Source organism: Anomalospiza imberbis, chromosome 5 (assembly GCF_031753505.1).
Source record: "Anomalospiza imberbis isolate Cuckoo-Finch-1a 21T00152 chromosome 5, ASM3175350v1, whole genome shotgun sequence".
In the NCBI taxonomy this organism is placed as follows: domain Eukaryota; kingdom Metazoa; phylum Chordata; class Aves; order Passeriformes; family Viduidae; genus Anomalospiza; species Anomalospiza imberbis.
Window position 1 is genome coordinate 38951898 of NC_089685.1, and position 19887 is coordinate 38971784.

At 36.2% G+C, this 19887-nt stretch overlaps 1 protein-coding gene across 3 annotated transcripts in view; it reads left to right on the forward strand.

Moving 5' to 3' along the window:
- The window catches only part of ACSS3 (acyl-CoA synthetase short chain family member 3), a 66171-nt gene that overhangs the window by 33995 nt on the left and 12289 nt on the right, over positions 1 to 19887 (forward strand). For all 3 annotated transcript variants that reach the window (XM_068190309.1, XM_068190310.1, XM_068190311.1), the window contains 2 exons: positions 12388 to 12483; positions 15393 to 15456. In XM_068190309.1, coding sequence (XP_068046410.1) covers positions 12388 to 12483; positions 15393 to 15456 — 160 coding nt within the window. The remainder of the gene's footprint in view (positions 1 to 12387; positions 12484 to 15392; positions 15457 to 19887) is intronic.

Genomic DNA, 19887 nt, shown 5'->3' on the forward strand with positions numbered 1-19887 from the left:
GCACTTGTCAAAATGTTGAAAGTGGATTTCTGTGCTGGAAAAGCCGTTTCAACCAAACAGTATTGGATTTCTGTACAGGGGGTTAAAGGTATATGTACTGAATGTGAAATATTTTACAGAATAGATAACTGGCTGTTTAATTCATTAGAAATATGCAAGGTTAGTGATTGATGACAGAATAAGGACCCACAGATTCAGCAATAACAATTTTCTGAATTATTTCCAGAATAAAAAAGTGGCATGTTAAAAACACAATAAAAAACACGAATCACTTCTGGCAGGAGGAAGTTGAGCCTATTAGCTGTGTTATGTAAAACTAGCAAGTTTTTAAAATGTATTTCTTAATAAATGAATTGTCTTATTTTGCCATTTAATTGCAGCTGAAGTTATAAATTGCTGTTTTGTTATACCTCAGACTGAAAGTTTCTGACTTACTTCTGCTTATGAAAATGCTTTTGATCTTTGCTAGTCTGACAAATTGGTACTTATTCCCAAAGCTGATATTTATCTGCATTCTTCCAAAACAAGAGCATTGCAAAACTCTGAGAAATTTGGACATCTTAATTTTGCCCAAAAACTGTAGATTTTAGGCAGTTATGTTGGCTCTTTGAGCTGTGACTAAAGCAGAAGATGGAGGAGGAGAAGTATCTGGGTAAATAGTATTTCTTGTATAATGGAGTAATTTCTATTCCTTTGTTAATGACTGAGGAAAGTAAGGAAAAGATGAGTTTTGTAGAGATGAAAAGTGACTGAGTCATCCTTTGGAGATGGAAATGAGTATGGGGGAAACGAAAGGCTGACAAAAGTATTATAAAATAGGACTGGTAACCACTTCATACTTCAGGTTTAGTAAGATGTCTTCAAAGCTCTTGGCCTCTTTGCCATATATGTAACTAGAAATAAATTAGTATGGACAAAGAAACTTGGATTTCTTTCATGTGTTCTTGAAAGGTTTATGGTGTGTATTTGAAATCACTGAATTGAAACAATACTTTGAAACAGAAGCAAGCTTTCATTAAGGGACTCAAAGCAGCTACACCTGGAAAAGCTGATTGCTTAAAACTGATTTGTGTCAGTACACCTTCTTCAATAACACTCATTTTAAATGTTAATGTTTGTGTTACAAGTATAGTAAGCACATCTTACAAACTGTGAAATATAAGTCACAGGATCAATGAGTGGCAAGGAGGATTTCAGGCAGTAAGGACTGGGAAGAACTTGCTGTTTTCTTTGGAGATATGGCAATGGATGAAAGAATGTTTTTTTCTGATTCTCTGATCCTATGTTCAGCTGTACCTGGAGAGTTGAGAGTTTTGTTCAGCTTGGTGCAGGTGTTACGTTTTTGCTTATTTATACAAATTGACACTTAGCACTTCAGTAGCAATTTTCATCTTCAAAGTCATTGTGCAAACACAAGCAATTAATACTTTTGACACCCCTGTGAAGTAAGTACAGTTATTCCAGTCTTGCAGACATTAAATAGAGAAAGAGTATCCTGCCCCAAGATATCCTGTAAGCCTTAAATTCGGTATCAAAAAAAAGATGTTTTTTTTCAGAGAGATAATTTTTCTGGTCTTATTTACATATATTTTGTGATATTTTTTTCTGAATAGGAACTGGAATGCACATTTTGGACCTTGTTTTCTCTCTCTCTGTGTAGTTATGTTGTTTAGTTGCTCTGTTTTAGTATTGCAGGTAGTTACATTTCAAGGACCCTTGCCAAATTTGTTTGAAGTAGCCTAAACAGGGTTTGGGTTGTATCTGCTGTGTGACTGCCCTCATTCTGAGGGAGTGGCCTCAACAGACAAATGCGAGTTTGGCTTACCTTGATTTTAGAGCTAGCTTTGAGTTCTAGAAAAAAAAAAAAAGGAAACAGCCAGGAGGTTGAGCTGTGGAAGCAGAAGACTCTGAAAGTTCGTGTTAAACATCTTCAGCTGTTTTCATGTTAGCTAAAAAATGAAACTGCCATATCACTTTTGACATTTTGAGAAAATGGTAAATTAGATTTCCATTTCTTCATAATAAGTATAGGATATAAAGACCTTTTTTTCTCTTGATGTTTTTAAATAAAAACGTTTTGAGACTGCCTTTGAGGATGTATAGGAAAATTCAGATGAAAAAGAACTGAAGCTGAAAATTCAGTGATAAAATATGACTTGTATAAAATCTCAGTCAAGATACATGTTTCCACAGAACTTTAGTTGAGTACTATGGAAATGAAAGTTACAGAGTGTGTAAGTGTAGTAGGTTCAAATTGGAGTTACCTACTATTTCCTGATTATCAGCTCACTAGCAGGCAAAACTATGAAATGATTGTGTACATTTTATGTTTTCATGGAAATAGGCTGCCATATCCAGTAAGGAGTAGGTGTCTGCTGCAGGCATTAGGACAAAAATCAAATGGTGCTTGATACATTATGGCTGCTGACAAAGATTATATGCACATTGTATTGGATATTCTGAGACAGTGTGATAAAATTTTCTGGTAGGAATTCTCCAAGTTCTGTAATATAATTAATAATGTACTCTATCCCTTTTAAAATTATTCTTTTTCTTTATCTGTGTCTTACCTCTAAAACATGCAAATGCTATGTTGGTAATATTTTATTAGGACATACTGCTATTAGGTAATTATAGGTAGTGGTTTAATAATGGTTATACAGAGCTTTTATGAGGACTGATACAAATGCGTCATTGAATTCAGTGTAAAAAATATGAATCATGAGTAAGTGCACTCAGATGAATATATTTCAGTGGACTACTTCTGAGACAATCAAAGAGTTTATTAATGTGATCTCCAAGCAGCATGACGTGGTCCCCAGACTTCAGTTTCCATTGTGTTGCCTTGGCAACATTGTGCAGACTCTGCTTTGTATGAGTATATGGAAAGATGGATTTTGCAACTAAATTGTTAGCTAACCTTTTCAGGTTTGCACTAAAGAACTGTTCTTTAAGTGAATTACCTTGTCAGGGTAGACCTCCATCTCCCTTTTGTCAGCTGGATTCCACATTTTGTTCTTCAGTCACCTTCCACTTTGCTGCATTCAAAGCTGCAGATCAGTCCAGTGATTTTGTTCAATGTCATAAAATTTTCAGACCCAAAGCCAGTAGGAAAGGTAAACTAAAGAAAGGATGGCTGTTTGATTTGCAACAGAGTCAATTCTTGACCTTTTTTTGGAGTGACAGAAATTCAGGTCTAGAGTTACAGGGACCAGGAATCTGGAGTTGAAATGAAAGAGATGAAACAAATTTATTCCAAAGTCTAGGCAACTGGTTTAGGTTATCAGGTGCCTCAGTGTAGACACAACTACTTTCATGTTTTTTAAAGACATGTGCATCCTGTCAAGACTTGGATCATATTTTTTTAGTGAAAGCTTATAACCTGCACAGTTCTACAGAAGTGGGAGTTACTTGGCAGAAACTTCTGCTCCTCTGTAGCCCTGATTTAATGTGGACTGTGTATCATTAGTAGCAGTATCTCGCAATTCCTTTGATGACATCTTAGGACACCCAATTCAAACAGGTTTTTGGTTGCCCTTATTGAAGGAGAGAGAGGGAAAAGATTTTTTAGTGGCCATGGGCATTGCCAAGGCAGAGACTGACCTTTCAGTTCTGCGTGATTTTCTCATTCTTGGACATCAGAGAAGGTTTGGGTGCATTATATACATATTCTCTAGGGTGTTTTTGATTTGAATGAATCATTCAGAGGTTTATTGTGGCATTCAGTGCTGTTCACTGTCTTTCACATTTCACGAAGTATCTTTTCTCCAAAAACATTTTTCATTTGAGAGTTGTTTCAAATGTGCATTTCACATGGCTTTCAGTTGTCCAGTATATTTTGGGAAATGTACCCAGATACTGGGCCAGGAGTGTTGTGGCTTGAAAAAAAAATTTCTATTTTTATTTATGGAATTTATTGCAATTTGAACATGGTTAAGTCAGTAAATGTACTGTGTGCTTCTAGGAAAAAAAAAAAAACGTGCATCTCTGTACTTCACATTTCTGTGAAGGTTCTCTTTTCCTCATGGCTATACTCTGCTTTTCCCCCACTGGTCACCTCCTCCTCTGTGTTGATACAAATTCATTATTAGCTGTGCCACTGCTAGTCTGCCTCATTTGAGCTGATATTTTCTAATTTAGAATTGATAAAAAGTGTGTATTAAGCTTTTCTATTCCCGTTCGACTTCAGTTTCTCAATGCTTATTAATCTTAATCTTTTCCGACTGTCTTTCCACATGCAGTCAGGGACAAAATTAATATGGATGAAGTATAAATGTTTTCCTCCTTAAAATTTCATTTATACGGTTTAGATGATTGAAAATAAAAGAACTGTAAAGCAGTCTTAAGTTATGAAGTTGAGCCATGGGCAATATTTAGTGTGCACTGAATATTTAGTTTGCATTTAGGCAAATGAAGATGGTGCACGTTTAGAAATGGATATGTTATAATAGAATAGTGCAGTCTCATCTCTCTGAAGGAGATGAGCTGTGACAGTGCCTCCAGTTTCTATGTGTGGAGATGTTACAGCTTGTTTATCTCTTTCTTGTCACATGGCAACTGCTTTTTTATATTGCTCAAAGTGAGGGTAGAAAGAGAGTGCATCTAAGGTATTAGATCCTGATAAAGATACTTGAATTGCACAGTAGTAATTTTATCTGTCTTTTCCATCTTGTATTACTATGCATGCAATGTACTGATTCCTCAAAACAATTAAACAGTAAACAGTTAGCACTGAGATGTGTAATTACTTTTTAAATTTTTCATTTATCTCTTAGTACTTCATCATATATCAGTTATGATGTCACAGTAGGATGAAAATAATTTAAAATTTATTTTGTCTGAAAATATAATTTGATGCATTGCCTGACTTAATGCATCTTTAAACATATCATCTCATATCTTCCAAATACAACCAAGAAGCTTTCTGTTCTCTAATCTTGGCTGCCATTTTGCTATAGGCAATTTGTAAGATGTACATAATAATAGCATATATAATATTTGGAGGCAAAGGACCCTGGTGTACTTACAAAATGAATACATAAACTTCTGGTGCTTTATTAGTGGCTTGCCAGTTAGTGATAACCAATTATTTTCTGCTTTGGTTTTAATATTTGTCATTAAATCTTATTTGTCACAAAACCTTAACTAAACTAGTTGGACCTTCCTTGCAGTTATATTTTGTATATTATTTTGGAGATTTCATTTAAATGTGCTTTGAAATCTTCAGAGACCTTGTGTTTTTATATAATACCGACCCTCGCAGTTTGTAAGTATATTCTGTGATTGTATAATTGTGAAAGTGAGCCTTGGATTAATTTTAATGAATTTGTGCATTGATTTTATTTTCAAATAAGTGAATTGAATACAGGAATAGAACTGTTATATTGGAAGTATTTGGCCTTCACGGATGTGATATGTATTCATGGTAATAGATGCATTATGACTACAAGGGCTTTAAAGCATTTAGAAGATATTTTAAAAATTGCTGGTTTTTCTTTTGACCTTCAATTCTAAGAATAAGCATGGAAATGCAGGCACTTTCAGAAAGTACATTACTTTATAAACAAAATGGATTTCTGTTTTGAGAAATGAAACTTTAGGTTTTCAAAACTTTTAGCTTATTTTGTCACCTTTTTTTTCTCATAAGTCCATGAATCTTAGTCACACTTTAAAAAAATATTGCTTCATTTTTTATTTATATCTGTTTTCCATGTTTTTTGAATGAAGTTTCTACTTTACAGTTTCTTAGTAGATAAATTAGGCATTTAAGAAGAGCTTTTTTAAGGTTCTGTGTACAATTTAACCAAGTGAAAAAGGTCAAATTTAATTTTACTTGGGTGTGAAGAATAGGTGAAAAACACTGTTGTTTTTCCATGAGGTTTACAGCTAACTTCTAGAGATTTTATGTTCTGTTTTATAGAGTGCTAGTGGGATGAAAAAACTTACTTTGAAGCCACTTTAAGATAACAAATTCTTCTGATCTTCTGCCAAATGAATGTAACCTAAATTGTAAGCAGCCTGATGGACAAGGTTATGCTTTAGATGTGAGAGTCTCTCTAAATAACATTTGAACAACAAAGTCTTAACTGAAATTCTTTCCAATTGTTTACTGTGTATTCTTTACCCTGGCTTTATTTAAGTTTTTAAGGAATTGAAAAACTCCTTGTAAGACAGGTGTGAAAATCTTGAGTACAAATCACCAAACTTGCATAGCTTACCTAAAAGCTGATACTTCTGGAGGTTTTTGCTAAAGTAGACCCCTACTTCTTACTTACCATATTTTATTATTCTCTATGAACCTGATATTTATTATGTTGATGCTGCATGTGCTGAATTCACAAGAGGAATAATTAAGAATTCAGTCAGATGGAGGAAAAAGAAATTATAATTACAGTGAGTGTTTAAGAATTTTTCTGCTGCATGTCCTAGTCCTTGGAAGCAAGGAGTGAAATGAAGTACCAAACAATGCATGAAAAAGTTCTTGAAGTTTTGCTACTAGCCAGCAAAACCTTTTATAGTTTAGGATGACAGACTGTCTTTAATCTAATCTAATGGTGTATTATGTGTGAACTGGATTTAATTTCATACTTCTTTCTGACACTTGATAAAACTGAATCAGGGTATCCTTCAGAATTTACAGTTCTTCAGATTCTTCAGTCCTTGCTGTCTTCTTGTGGCTCCTCTCACTTTTTTGTTATAATTTGCTGTAGTACCATGCTAAATATTTTGCTAGATAGAATTTCAGTAAATGTAAGCTCTTTCATTAAATTTTACTTCATTTGATGACAAGCTTAAATAAAATGAAGAGGAAATGAGTAAGATGGATGGGGAAGTTCAGAGTATAATTATCATAGCTCTGAAAATAATTTTCACTAGCTTTTACTCTTAGAATGTGGTAAAAATCATGGCATAGCAATATATACTAACAATGTGGGTGCAGCAGTGCTGTGGATTATTGTGGCAGCGTCACACATCACATTGTATTGGAATTATCCAAACTGTCCTTATCTGTGCCCTTGTAGTGCTCTGGGATAATCGTGGCCAAGTGTCATCTCCTTGTTTTAGTGTTGATGGATAATTAGCATCAGATTGTTTGTACTTTACTACCCAGCATCAGCCATGTGTGCTTAGTCTTCTTACACATTAATAATATAATGTGTCATGCACCATCCTGGTGTAGATCTCTTCCAGGGAAGCAGTGAAGAAAGCAGTTTGGCAAATTTATGCAAGTTACTTCTGAGGCCTTGCTGTGGGCATGGCTGAGCTGTACTGTACAGAGGCTAAAGCAATTATCTGAAATTTTCTTCCATCCTCAGTAATCATAAGACTGAGCTGGTGCTTGGGCTACCAACCTGCAGCATGACTATCTAGACATAATTTGTCAGGGTTAACAGTGCTAAATCCAAGCTGTGAGTGAGGCTACTTACTGCTACTGTAATTAGAGACTTAGAAGCTTGCTTGGCTTTTAGCGATAAAGGACTGACTGGGAAACTGACTTTTTTACTCTGCACAGTTGTATGCTGAAGGATGAAGGAAATGAGGTCTGTGTGAGTACTTGATGATCTGGCCCCTGAATCTTAAGGACACTGCCTGTGCATACTATTTCTGTGATGTATTAGATTCAGTATTATTTTAAGGAAGCATGGTATACTGTGATGCAGATTTCAAGTCCTGTAATTAATCTGGTACTGTGGTTTCCTGTTCCAGAATGCCCAATAGTTGTTGCCATACTAGAAAGCATTTTGCTGTAAATTTATTTAATTCTTCATCCACCCTTTCTAGCAGTGTGGAGGGAGCATATGGAAGGAGTCTTTTCAGAGGTACATTCTTGTGGTGTGAGTGGATTTATAATGAGTTGCTGCCTAAGCTTTCCTGCTTCATAAACTCTTCTTTCCATTTTATCAGTGCAGTCTTCTGCTGTAGTAATTCCTTTAATTTCCCACAACAAAAGTGATAGCCTTGCCAGAAGAATGGCTCAAAACAGCATAGCCACAGTGAGAATTTTGTGTATTCTATTTATTGCATTCATTAATATGTTAATGTATGACATTTACTCCTTTTTCTTCTTTCCTTTTCCTGCTACATAACAACTTCCTACCTCTTTTGCTTTTAGTCTCTCTCCATTGCATGCTAAGAAATTCAAAACAGACAGCTTTACATTACCAACTTAGCACAGCCCAAGCTCAAATATTCATGCCAAAATGCAGTGTGTTTTGCCTAAGTATTTCCTACCAAAAAAGCCAATAGTTCAGTAGCATGGCAGTCTACTATGTTGAGGAATATGAGACATGGTCTAGAAATTATAATGTATCAGGAATGTAAGTGGCACAGAGTAAGTAAGTGGTAGATTTTCCTCTTGAAAGTCCTGAGTTATTTCAAAACTGTTTATTTTTATTGAACTTGACTGTTGACTGTGAATGAGAAAGAGAATTTTGAGCACAAAAGCTACTAGCTGTAGCTTTGCATAATTTGGCAGAACACAGCTTCTGCAAATCAGGCACGTGGGTAGGTGGAAGCTTTCTGATTAATAAAGTCACAGACTACCCTAGCTACTCATAGGAGAGTGCACTTTTTGCTTCTGGATCAGCAACACCTTCTTTGGCATAAGAATTGTTTTCCAAGGTGCAAATGCAAAATAGTTCATGTATCAGACTACACATTAGTTGTCCAGTTTACACTGGATATTTCAATACTATTGAAATAGCTTTATGATAGTATCACTCACTTACTGGTAGAGCGGGACAAAACAAAGAAGGTTGCATCTGTGATTATTGAGGATTATTTCTTTACTTTAGCTCTTATCCTGAAAAGAAGAAGCATAAGGAGGGAGTTGGGACACTTGAACAGCCTTGATTTTAAGGCCATCTCTCAGTAACTGTCTTCTCTTTCTCAATGAAGTGCTTTTCATTATTCTCATAGGTACACCATATTGTTTTCATTATAACTCAGAGCAGATGTTGAATACATTTACCAGACTAGTTGTGAAACATTGTTCTCCCAGTATAAAGCATTGCTCTTCTAAATGGCTGTTTTATTGTCACATCTTAAGGTGTTATGCAGAAAGGAAATTGGTTTTATGATCTGGTTGTCCCTGAAAAGCCTTCCACAGCTGGAGGGCAAGCTAACTAGGTAGCTTAGTGAGTGGACAGTTAATGTGCAAAAGAGACTGTAAGACAGACCTAGTGTTCCATTTCTTGCGTTAAAAATATGGAAGTTCCTAAGGTCTTCAGCACTGGATACCTTTCTAGGTGCTGTACATTAATTTCAGAAAATATTCAGCTATAAACAAATGAGTGTCAGGTAAGGGATGCCTGTTTGTATATGCAGAAACCTGATTTAAGGGATAGGCGGAATACAATGTACACTTGACAAGTGTTATCCTTCTTCAGACTGTTGCTGTTTCAATTTTTCAGACCTGAATCTTGAAACCTGCACATAGGTCCTGAATTGAATTGTAAAGAAACCAACCTTAATTGAAACCAAAGATTCATAAGCAACTTTATTTATTGGAAATATATAATAAAGGGCCACACAGTATTTGTATTGCTCATAATTGTTAAGGAAAATATCTCTTTTAAATAACACTTAAAATCCTGTGTTTTCCTGAGCAGTGATGATTTCTTTTCAGGAGGATTTTGAATTTAATTCTCTTTTCAACTCAGACTGTTTTCTTGGTGATAGAATAAACTGTCCTAGAAAGAGGCTGTTGTTTCCTAATAGGTTTGGGAAATTGATATTTCAGTCTAGCATCCTCTTTGCAAGATGCATGTTGATTTCCCAAGAAATGTACAGCACAATGATTCATTCTGTCCTTTGACAGTACTCCTTTGTGATTCTATATTGAAAGGGAATCTTTAGCATTCAGGAATGGTTAATCTATCCTAAAAAGCAGATGCTTTTGGGATTCCCTCTCTGAGTTACTATATGATCCAAGTGCCAAAAACCCCATATTTTTTTTTTCAATATACATAAAAAGTCTTTCTGGCCTGTGGGAACTGAATGTATGGCTTAGAGATTAGAGCACTGGGTAAATATGAAAATTATCTATCCATTGATAATTGAAAAGACAATAGAAGAAAGAGCAACAGTTTTAAAGACCTTTTCACAAGGTTTAAAACTTGTGATTCCTCATAATAAATGGACTTTCATTCAGGAATAGTCACTGTTGTCCAAAAAGCAGGTAAAAAGCCAGAGAAGTTACTTCAATGAAGTTTCCTTTCAAGTTTCAGTTGATTTCATTAGCAATGTATTAGAGAATCAGGCAAACCCAAACTAATTTTCAGTAATTCTTCCTCTCCCCTTAGGGTCTTTGGATTGAGGCTCTTGATGAGAAATGCTTGTCAATTCCCAATATTACTGGTACATCAGGCTAACAGTGGTGCTGTTTTCCCTGTCTCTCAGTAGCAAACCTAATTCCTATGTTTTGGTGATAGGAGACTATTGTTCTTGCCTGATCTGCTGCAGTTTGTTTTGTAGCTCTTGCTGTGCAGTATGTAAAGCAACATGTACACTGTACTTCCACTTCTTCTAACATAGTCGAAAAGGAAACTCTGTGTTCTGCTGTCTTTTCCAATTCACTGTTCCTTCTATTCCAAGTAAAAGAGGAAAATTCTTCAGTATAAATACTGTGCAGAAAATAAGGCTCCAAAACTGTTGAGTACATTTTGTTTTTCTACAACTTCTCAGTGTGATCACAGATGAGGTATGGTAGATCATTTTGATATTGTGTCACCACTGTAACTGTAGCCTGGGTGTTCTGTGTGTTAGAAGAAAAGATTCCCCACGACTGTGCAGGGGATTTGCACTAAGTAGAGGATGGAATGGGGAAAGATTAGGAAACAACAGAGCAAACCTTTTAGCCTGTCTTTTTTAGCGTGGAGGGTTGATAATTTTTATTCTGTGTTCCACAGTTGTATTTGGGCCCTAGTTCAGCTGTGCTGTAAATGCTAAGCTTTCAGCTACTAACACCTACTGTAAAAACACTACAAGAGTCTGTAAGTTTGTTTTTGTTTTTGCTTATTTAAGTACTTGAATAGTCAACTAACTTCTGAAGTGGAAGATGAATGCTATGGAGGTTGAAAAAAATTCACAGCAAAAATTACTTTAATTTCCTGATGCAAGCATACTGAAAATAGGTTTGAACATACTGATTATATATACATATACATCTGCAGCTGGAGACAAACCTGCTTTGTTTGCTGGGTGGCAGGGACTATGAATTCCAGGCCGAGCGACCTGAGACATCATCAGAGTGATAAAGTCCTCTTTTTAAAGTCTCATCCTCTGTTTCTGCTAATATCTAAAACCACCTACACTTTGTTTTCTGTGGCTCAGAGTTAGAGGAGCATTTCAAAGTAATTTCTGTAAATTGTTTCCTTAGAGGGGAAGAGTGAAGAGCAACTAGGCTTTTTTCAGTCTTAGTCTCTCTTTTATATGACTTGATAGTATTTATTCTTCTATGGTAACAACTCTGGTAGTATAAAAATGTTATGTGAAAAGAGAGGAAGGTGAGGAGGGAAGGATTTCTAGCTGCTTGACTGTGGGGATGATTAGGAAGCTGTCAGCATTACTGGAAAGCATTGATGACAGCTTTCTGACACAAGTACTGGAGGATTCCATGAGGATGTGCATTGGTGTGCTCCTCAGCAGGAGGAGCCACCTACATCCTGGGGGGCATCAAGTACAACATCACCAGCTGGGCAAGGAAGGGAATTGTCTGCACTGGGGCGGCCTCACCTCGAGTGCTGGGGGCAGTTTTGGGTGCCGTAATATAAAAACGATAAAGCGTTGGAAAGTGTCCCAAAAAGGGCTACAGAGAGAGTGAAGGGCTTTGAGGGGAAGCTGTATGAGGAGCCGCTGAGGTCACTTGATCTGTTCAGCCTGGAGGTGACTGAGGTGAGACGTCACTGTGGCCTTCAACTTCCTCACAAGAGGAGGTGGAGGGGTAGGTACCAATCTCTTCCCTCTCGTGACCAGTGACAGAATTCAAGGGAATGGTATGAAGCTGAGCCAAGGGAGGTTTAGCTCAGATATTAGGAGAAGGCTCTTTATCCCGAGGGTGGTTGGGCAGTGGAACAGGCTCCCCAGGGCAGTGGTCACACCACCAAGCCTGACAGAGTTCAAGAAGTGTTTGGACAATGCTCTCAGGCACATGGTGTGCTTCCTGGTGGTGTCCTGTGCAGGACCAGGAGTTGGACTTCAGTGATATCTAGAAGTCCCTTTCTGGTCAGCATATTCTGTGATTCTGTGAATTCTAAATCTTGTATTTTTTGTCAAGGAATTTAAAAAAAAAATTTGATGTGCTGAGCATTATAAAACTTAGAACTAGTAAATACTGAATGGAACTAAACCCAGCCTTAACTGACTGTATATGTGTTCTCTTAATAGAATCTGGTTCTGCAATTACGGCTTCCTGCATTGGTTTGGGGAACTCTACAACACCTCCACCCGGACAGGCAGGAAAACCAGTGCCAGGATATAATGGTAAGATTGTGCTAAAAATGTTACTAGGAAAGGACATTGCTTATATTCCTGAGTATGTACTCTTTAATTGTCATATCTTGTAGTAAAAGAAAATTGCAGTCTTAAAAATATTTTCCTCCTTCCTGCTTTCTTGTGTGTTAAAGAATGTGATTGTGAATAAAAATTTCAGAGTAATCTTCAAGAAAATTGATCGACTACTTCTGCCTTTATTATATGAAAAGGCTAGCACATACATTGACACATTACTCATCCATACTTCTACATGCACTTCTGCACTTCTACACAACTTGAGAAAACTGTCTTTCAGTACCTGTGGAGCATTTTTATTTCCAGCCAGGAGAAATGGTAGTCTATGGACCAGCACAAAAAGGATAAGAAAATCATTGTCTGGAAGGTATTTCTAGGATTAAGAATCTAGGATTAAGAATGCAGAAGTATTTTAATCCCTGAGAAACCTGATTTTAACACAATTTTAAAGAGTTACTTGAAATCTGAAAAATAATTACATTAAAGATGAAGTGATCTTCAGAAAAAGTTCTCACACCATTGGTCAGAAAGATCTAAGCTGTTATTTTGTTTTAATACATGTTAGTGGTGGTAAGCTTTAAAAAAAAAACTTGACATATTTTTAGCAGCTCTTGGTTTCGATGCTTACAGTTATGGCATGAAGATGAGCAGTAGCTTAAAAACAACATTAAAACAAAGCCATGAAGTTTCTCCAGAATTCTAATAAGTACAAAAGGGTGAAAGAATGTAATTGCATTACACATGTTAGCAGGTGATAGTCAGGACTAGGAAGAAATATGAGTAACAAGAATTTAAAATTTTCTGATGAATATTTTGGATCATTGGGACTGGTGTAAGTAAAGATTTTCCTCAAAGAGAATGATGGAACTGTCTTTAGCATACCGTATAAAGGAAACAAAAAATGAGCACTGAAATTCACAGAAGAATTATGGAATAATTTTATTCTTTCAGTCTTTGACCAAATATGGTCTGTAATGGAGCTATTCACAAACTAGTGATTTTTAGAAAATTACTCTATTTTGGCTGCTGTCATCCACTTCTGTTTGGTGTTGTTTTCTTGCTGTTACTAGACTTATTAGAGGAGATTCTTATGCCAGTTAGATGATATAGTGGTTTTAGTTTATGCATGCAACTCTAAATGGCTGGTAAAGATATGCTGCAATATAAAGAGGAAGTTGCAAGATCTACTTTTTTTTTTTAATATGTACAAACTCTTTCCTATTACATATTACTAAAAAGAAACTGATTTTTTGCTGATTTTTAGGGACAAAGGGAATAAAAGTTATGATATCAAAGTGTAGTGGCACAAATTGCATTTAAAATTGAGTCAAGATACAATAATAATTTCTAGGCCTGTTGCCTTTATTTAGACATAATACTGTGCTTTTCCCTTCATCTCCTTGAACCTTTGCAGGTAATTGCAGTGCATTTTCAGACTGAAGCCACATTTTGAAGAAACAAGTCAGTTCTTCAGTAATTCAGGAGTGAGCAGCATAGTATCTCACTTCATCTCACTTCCCCAAATGTTTCTACATTGAAATATGTAGCTTGCAAGGAGAAGACTAAATACTGGGATTGGTACCTTGATGAAACAGACACAGTAAGCTGATTAGATTTTACTTAGTATCATAAAAATAGGAGAGAAAACACTGACAGCTACACAAGTAGGTCTTTATAAAATTTGCCTTGTGTACTTGCTTGTGTCTGTGTGCGGAGCCATTGCTTCCAGCAGGCTCTTCAGTTACTTTAAAATTACCATCATCTTCGAAGGAGTAGCTTCAGCCAGAAGGAGAAAATGACAGATTTTGGTGCTCTTTGAAGGGATAGAATATGATATTACTCATAAAAGTTTTAGCAGACTTTTAGTGAGAAGTCTGTCATCCACTTTTCCCAATTTCGTCTGGAACTTTGTAATCCAGAATGTAAGATTATTTGTAGAGATTTAGATGCAGCTGAACATTGCTTTCATTGCTTGGGCTGGCTTCAAAAAGCATGTAATTCTTATCAGCCCAGTCTGTCAAAATCTTCCCTCCCTGTTTTTCTATGGTTTAGTTGCTTCGCCTTATGTAATTTCATTATCATAGGCCGAGGTGGTATCTGTCATTCCTTTCTTATGCCCACACCTTGAGGTAGAATGGATGGTTGTAGTAGCTTCGTTTCTCAGATAACTGCACATAAGAGGCTATTTCAGATGATTTCCTCAGAAATCTCAGTATTAGGATATGATGCTTTCACTGAAGGTGGTGGACCCCTGTCATCCAGGGAAAAGGCTTCTTTTGCGAAGTCTGAATTCTGTCCTGTACTTTGAGCATTACCCTGCTGTGCAGCTTTGCGTACTTCAAGAATTACTTGATCTCTTTGTGCTAGAGTACAATGAACCTTGTTAGCTGAAGGGCATTGTTGGGGACTCCTGAGAGCCTTTTAAAACCAGATATACTTATTTACTGCTAATAGTATTTCTCACATGAACTGGGTTAGACTTCAGTTGTCTTGGTTGTTATTTCTTGCTCATGTCACCCACATATTTTTTATTTATATTTGTCATGTATCTTAATGGTTCTTTGCTACGTAGTAGTTTAGATTTTCCAATATGAAAGCTTATTTTACTTTTTAGTTCTGTGTTTTTCCCTTTTTGGACTTTGTGCTATTTCTGCTTTCAAAGCACAAGTATTATTTAAGACTTTTTGTACTTAAGGCTGAATGTTAATAAAGTCATGAGATTATCCAATTTGGCACTCCCAAATTACTTAATTCCTTCTGTTGCTTGGTGTATTGCCATTCTGAAGTGTGATATAAATTGATATCCATAAAGAAAGACATTTTCCTTCACCTAAAAATACACTACTAAACTTGAGTTTCCTTCCCATATTATTTTTTTACAGTCATGATTCTGGATGAAAATAAGAAACCAGTGAAGGCAAAGACTTTGGGAAATATTGTGGTAAAGTAAGAAAAATAAATATTGTACAGTTAAAAGAAAATTCCTACATGGCTTGATTGTCTTTTGACTAAAGTCTATATAAAAATAAGAATAATTGAAGTAATGAGGATTGAAAAGTATGTCCGTCTCTGATACTGATATCAAACTCCCTGAATGTTTTATGTTCATTAATGTTGAAAAATTGCAGAAAAAGTTGTGTGAATGAATGAGTTTTTCTTAGACTACAGCAAAGTTTACCATTTTCTTAACTATCAGGGTGTTGGCACAGAATGATTCTTTCCTCTTTTAATGTATGAGCAAGATACTGAATCATTCCCTTCAGTATTTTATCTTTCCATTTAGTGAAATAGTACAGCAGTACAGATTGGCATGCTTCGGCTTACAGGTGTGATGCTGCCTCTTCTTTCATGATCTCCTAATCCCAACTGATGCACCTTCTTAGAGGGAGAACATGTATTTTCTGTTCTCTATAAAAAAAAAAAAAGGCAAGATGTTTCTCTGTGCTTTGCATGGAAGAGTGTTCATTTGTTCATTTTGGCCAGTACATGGACAAAATACATGCAGGAAAGGACTCCAGGAAAAAAAAAAAATCGAAAGACCCTGCTGTGTATCATGTAGGTGATTTTTAGGGCCATTTACAAGACTCTTGAGAGATGAGTTCCATAAACTCTAATTTTCTTTTTGAAAGTATGCTTTTCTTGGCACATTACCTTAGGGAAAAAGGCCCTGTTTAGAAAGCCTTGTGAACATCAGTTACGTTTATCTTGCCTGCTGCTTTCTCACTGTTGCCAGGACCTTTCCTTACTCCCGTAGCATACCATGGGCTAGTGCTCTCTACAGCCCATGCCAGGTCTGTATTCTGGATGTTTTACAGGCTTTCAGGCAAATGGCATTTTCCTCAAAGAGGTTTTTTTTTTTCCTCAGAGAGAGACACCTGCTTTGTGATGAATGTGGTATCTGTACCCACCTTTTTTTCAGTCACAGAAAATAACTTCAGCTCTGAACACTTTCTAACTGTGAGTCCCAAAGGAAATGTATTAATCCATTTCTTCTGTGGTAGGTTTTTGGAGAGTTGTGGTAGCTTAGAGTCTTTACTACTTGCTTAGATGAATGAAAGGAAATGCAAAGATTAGTATTAACCTTCAGTGAACCGAAAATCTGTCAAAAGCTGAAGCCTTGGCTTGGATGTACCAATTTGGATGAATTGTTAGCGCAGTTAGCTGAGGGTTGCAGTTGGCTGAGGCACACGAGCTGGGGGTGAGGGACGGGAACTGCAGGCGCAGGAGCTGCAGACGTGCAGCGTCAATAGTGTGGGTGGGCTGGCGCAGAGCTTGTGTGGGAGGTGGAGCTGCCAAGGTGGGGAGGCGTTTTACTCAGCTGTACCACTGATCTTATGTAACTAGACCCCTGTGGAGACTAAAGTAGTATCACATGAACTTATTGTAGTGTGTGATGCAGATGTGTGTTTTTAGGATGAAGTCTATACCCTGCCTCATTCTCAGCATCTTCAGCTTAAGCTGCCAGGACATGTAGGTTTAAGTCCCCTGAGTCAGCAGACTCATATTTAGGTGTGGTTTTCCTGAGACACATATAAGGTTGTGCATTCACTCCATTGTTGAGTATGTACATTCATACCAAGCACAAGTACTTAAAATTGCTCTAACCTTTTATCGACTTTGGATCTCAGTATCAGTAACCCAGCTTAGGGTGGAAAACTGTCTTTCAAAGCTCTCACCTCTGTATTGCCTGAAGCCATAATAAAACACAGGATTGTAATCAATGGAGAGAGAAAAGGTATTTTTTAAGAAAATTGATCCTAGCTGCTTAGATATTCAGATTATTTATTATTATTCATTATATTGTTCATGCCCAGTTACGCAACTAGCATGGAATAAATTACCTTCCAGATGTGTTCATGTCTCTCCAATGCCTAGAGGAGTGGCACAGTTGGCTTAGGGTGGGTATTTAGCCTTATCTACCAAAAGGGGAGTGGAATGAGCTCCATCTTCAGCAACTCTGCCAAACAAGTTGAAAGACAGACTATCAGGTAATGTCGGAATATGCATGTATACATTTTTGAGTTTTACTATCTTTAAGGGCCTGTCAGGAGTGATATTGCCATATTCGAAGATTTTGTTTGGGATTAATGTCTACCTCTTCTAGCCAGAATTTATCTTCCCTAATGCTGGCCCACATTTAGATGTTTTCTCAAGGGATTACAAATGTGTTAATATATTCATATGCTGTTTCATTTGTTTTATCTTGCTCAGCATGACTTTTGCTGCAATCAAAAAAATTGGTAATGAAAAGAGGGAGGTTTTTTTGGTTTGTTTTTTTTTTTTTAAGCAGCATATCACTTAAGAAAGTGTAATCCCACAGGGATACTATTATTTTAACATGTCTATGTTTATTGTATTGTTTATTTTACTTTTTTATTAAAGCAAGGTTTCATTAAGTCCTCCTTCAAAGAAGGCATTTCTCTCTTCAGCAGTCTTCTACACGTACAGACCCTTTAAAGTAGTGAAGATGATCCTTGTTACTAGCAGTGCTTGTTTGTCAGCCCAGAGCATGTCCCCCTGCAGCTGGAAGAAAATGGGGGGCTCAGGATAGTTCTGACTATTATTCTGTCATACTGTCAGTAGTAAAATGTGAAAAAACACAGGGATTTGCTTCACCTGTAGCATAGGTGAGAATATTCTGAGAATACTGAGAAATATTCTTCAGTATTTCTTGGAGAGGAGAGTGGCCATGCACTACTTACAACAACAGCTGTGCAGAAGTGGTAAACTGCAGTTCTTGGTTGTTTTTATCCTAGACTAACTCCTGGTAAAGACTATTTGGGGCTGCTTGAGGCCTGCAGTTTTCCTAAGTACAGTATTTTAAATAGCTATTCTCGCAGCAGAGCTTTAAATTTTAATTTCATCCTGCAGGAGTCAAATACTCTAGAAAGGTAGTTCTTGCATCTAATTACTCCAGCTTGCTCCCCCAAGTATGTTCTTTACTTTTTTGCTAACTGATACCCGTTCTGGTTTTGTTTTTCCATATAACTGTCATCTCTGCCATTCAAACAGGTTATTCTTGGATAAAAACTGTCATAAATACTAGTTTACCTGGACACTGCAATAATATTTCTGATTTCACAAGTCTTTCAGGATAAAATAATTGAAAGCAGTGTGATAGTAGGACAAGGAAAAATAAAGGTTACTGCAGATTGTGAGGATGGGCTGGTATTAATTGTTTTTAAATTTATATGTATTTTTTTCTGAGCTAGAATTTTTGGACATGAAAGATTCTGAGAATTTATTCTGAAGTGAAAATGATAGCAGCAGTGACTTCCATTTCCATTAGCAAGACCAGTCTGGTTTAGTGACACACTTCTGCTTGCATTGTTGTGGCCTGCCTGTAATTAATGCACATATGAACATATACTTGTATGTACATACTTGTATGTATATATGTAATTTTGATTAGCCGTAAGAATTTTCTAGGTTGTCTGTTGTTATAAGCAACATTAGCAAAGAGAAATCCCATGTAAGTTCCAGTTTTTGTCTTACACATTGAAAATATCACAAACCAATTATGTTTATTTTTTGAAGCAGTCATCAACATTGTCTCATTAGCTAGCGTTATTCTTTATATTAATGTACAACAGTACATTAATAGTACAACAATAACGTACAATAGTACAACAGTAATGTACATTTGCCTTGTGCTCATTCTTTCCAGAGAGTAGTGACTGCCAGTAAATTTTCTGCTAGACCCTAGTTACACTTCCTCTAGTGTTTATATAGTTAATTTTTTACCATGATAGTGGAGTTTTGCAGGGTAAGTATTTCTAAGTTTGCTTTAGTGATCTCCACTGTGTGGAATCACATAAATATGTTCCATATCCAGCAGGAGGTGAAGCAATGTGCTTATATCATACAGTGATTCTGAAATGCTTTAGTTGCATTGGTTTAATTGCATTTAAGAAAAGTGGCTGTGTGAGACGCTCTGTAAACTACTAATGTGGTGGAATTTGTTTTTGTGGACTTGGAATTAGTGAAGGAAGAGGAAGAAAAAGCAAAATGTTGTAAAATAGAATGTTTGGAATGATGACCCACTCCATTGTATTGAGTATAATCACACAAAACTTTATGTACAGAGCTGTGAAAACTAAAATACAGTTTAAAATATTAATTCATGATAAATTTTAAATAGTCAATATTTATAAAGAAATAATGAGGATAAATTCATAGCTTTTTATGATTATACATTATAAGTTAGCCAAAGAGAAACATGACTGTACTTCCAAAGCAAATACCTTAGAGTGAATATCCTTTAGTAGAAGGGGTGTTATTCAAAATAGGCAACCCATTGACAGTTTTCCTATTTGTGGTAATGTGTTCAATATTTATACAGTATTTAGTGAGCAAATACATGTTCAATAAAGAGCT